The sequence below is a fragment of the Coenobita brevimanus genome, chromosome 37 (assembly GCF_032717465.1).
Source record: "Coenobita brevimanus isolate Jiangsu-jjx chromosome 37, ASM3271746v2, whole genome shotgun sequence".
NCBI classification, from domain to species: Eukaryota; Metazoa; Arthropoda; class Malacostraca; order Decapoda; family Coenobitidae; genus Coenobita; species Coenobita brevimanus.
The window spans coordinates 10051403-10053902 of NC_136990.1; the positions used below are offsets into that span (position 1 = coordinate 10051403).

Here is a 2500-nt window from a genome sequence, read left to right on the forward strand (position 1 = left end):
TGCAATGAAGGCCTTGATAAGAAACAGAGGCTTGAGTGTTGCAGCTGCACGAGGCTTACATGAAGGAGTGTTAGTGCCAACTTTAACATATGGATGTGAGACTATGGTGTGACATGAAAATGAAAAGTCAAGAGTATGAGCGGTGGAGATGGGACTGCTGAGGAATGTATGTGGAGTACAGAGGGTGGATAGGATACGAAATAATGTGATTCATGAAAGATGTGGAGTGAGGAAGTCTGTGGACACTAGAATCGAAGAGAGTGTACTGAGATGGTATGGTCATGTGGAGAGAATGGATAACAATAGAGTGGTGAAAAAGGTATATATAAGCGAATATGAAGGAGGGAGGAGGCGAGGTAGGTCAAGGAGAAGGTGGAGAGATATGGTGGATGAGTATGTGAGGAAGAGAGGTATGGAAGCTGGTGAGGCAAAGGAACTGACAAGAGATCGAGCTGGCTGGATGAATGTTGTGAGGAGAAATGCATGATCAGGGATTTGGCACCCCTTTTTAACGTGACAGAGTTCTGATTGACTCTATCAGGTAGGTACCGTATATATATGAAGCTGGTTGGAAGAAGTTCAGGGAGCTGTTGCCTCTGCTGACATTGAGAGGGCTCTCCCTCCGTGCTAAGGGATCTTTGTATGCAGCATGTGTTAGGAGTGTAGTGCTGTATGGTAGTGAGACCTGGGCTGTAAAGGAAGAGGATATTCATAGGCTCAAACGTACAGAAATGACAATGATTAGGTGGATGTGCAGTGTGTCCCTGAGTGTGAGGCCTGGGGGGGCTGGGTTTAAGATGGAAGAGTTGAGAGGTAGGATGGGACTGGAGTGTATTTGGTGTTGTGATGAGGAGGGGTAGACTGAGATGGTTTGGGAGGAAGGATGGGACTGGAGTGTATTGGTGTTGTGATGAGGAGGGGTAGATTGAGATGGTTTGGCAGGAAGGATGGGACTGGAGTGTATTGGTGTTGTGATGAGGAGGGGTAGATTGAGATGGTTTGGGAGGAAGGATGGGACTGGAGTGTATTGGTGTTGTGATGAGGAGGGGTAGATTGAGATGGTTTGGGAGGAAGGATGGGACTGGAGTGTATTGGTGTTGTGATGAGGAGGGGTAGATTGAGATGGTTTGGGAGGAAGGATGGGACTGGAGTGTATTGGTGTTGTGATGAGGAGGGGTAGATTGAGATGGTTTGGGAGGAAGGATGGGACTGGAGTGTATTGGTGTTGTGATGAGGAGGGGTAGACTGAGATGGTTTGGGAGGAAGGATGGGACTGGAGTGTATTGGTGTTGTGATGAGGAGGGGTAGATTGAGATGGTTTGGGAGGAAGGATGGGACTGGAGTGTATTGGTGTTGGGATGAGGAGGGGTAGATTGAGATGGTTTGGGAGGAAGGATGGGACTGGAGTGTATTGGTGTTGTGATGAGGAGGGGTAGATTGAGATGGTTTGGGAGGAAGGATGGGACTGGAGTGTATTGGTGTTGTGATGAGGAGGGGTAGACTGAGATGGTTTGGGAGGAAGGATGGGACTGGAGTGTATTGGTGTTGTGATGAGGAGGGGTAGACTGAGATGGTTTGGGAGGAAGGATGGGACTGGAGTGTATTGGTGTTGTGATGAGGAGGGGTAGACTGAGATGGTTTGGGAGGAAGGATGGGACTGGAGTGTATTGGTGTTGTGATGAGGAGGGGTAGATTGAGATGGTTTGGGAGGAAGGATGGGACTGGAGTGTATTGGTGTTGTGATGAGGAGGGGTAGACTGAGATGGGTTGGGAGGAAGGATGGGACTGGAGTGTATTGGTGTTGTGATGAGGAGGGGTAGACTGAGATGGTTCGGGCATGTGGAGACAAAACCCAGTGCAACTCTTACTTGTTGTGGGCTGGGGCGTGGTGGTGAGGAAGATGGTGTGTAGGGGTCGAATCTTGCCCTCCTTCAGCATCTGTTGATCATAATAATAATAATAATAATAATAAAAATAATAATAGTGATGATGATGATGATGATAATAATAATAATAATAATAATAATAATAATAATAGTAATATTATTAATAGTAGTAGTAGTAGTAGTAGTGGTAGTAGTAGTAGTAGTAGTAGTAGTAGTAGTAAAAATAAGTCCTATATATCTACCTATAGAGGCGACATTAGTAAGTAGCCCTATGTCTAAATTGGAGGGTTGATTCGACTAGTAACCAAGGAGACTCATGCTTAACCTTTACACACCTGACAAAGCATTATTTATTTATTGGAATTTTTATATGACTAGGAACCAAGGAGACGCACCTAACAAACCATTTTATATTAATTATAGGGTTAATTTGACTAGTAACCAAGGAGAAGCACCTATCTATCTATCTATTGCCAGACGCCATAATCCCGTATCTATCTATTGATCTATTGCCAGACGCCATAATCCCGTATCTATCTATCTATCTATTGCCAGACGCCATAATCCCGTATCTATCTATCTATCTATTGCCAGACGCCATAATCCCGTATCTA

General features: G+C 45.2%; 1 protein-coding gene across 1 annotated transcript in view; it reads right to left on the reverse strand.

The window, feature by feature from the left end:
* Nucleotides 1-2500, reverse strand: part of LOC145396412 (uncharacterized) — a 16383-nt gene that overhangs the window by 7913 nt on the left and 5970 nt on the right. Inside the window, exon 5 of the mRNA XM_080269802.1 lies at nt 1869-1938. Coding sequence (XP_080125928.1) covers nt 1869-1938 — 70 coding nt within the window. The remainder of the gene's footprint in view (nt 1-1868; nt 1939-2500) is intronic.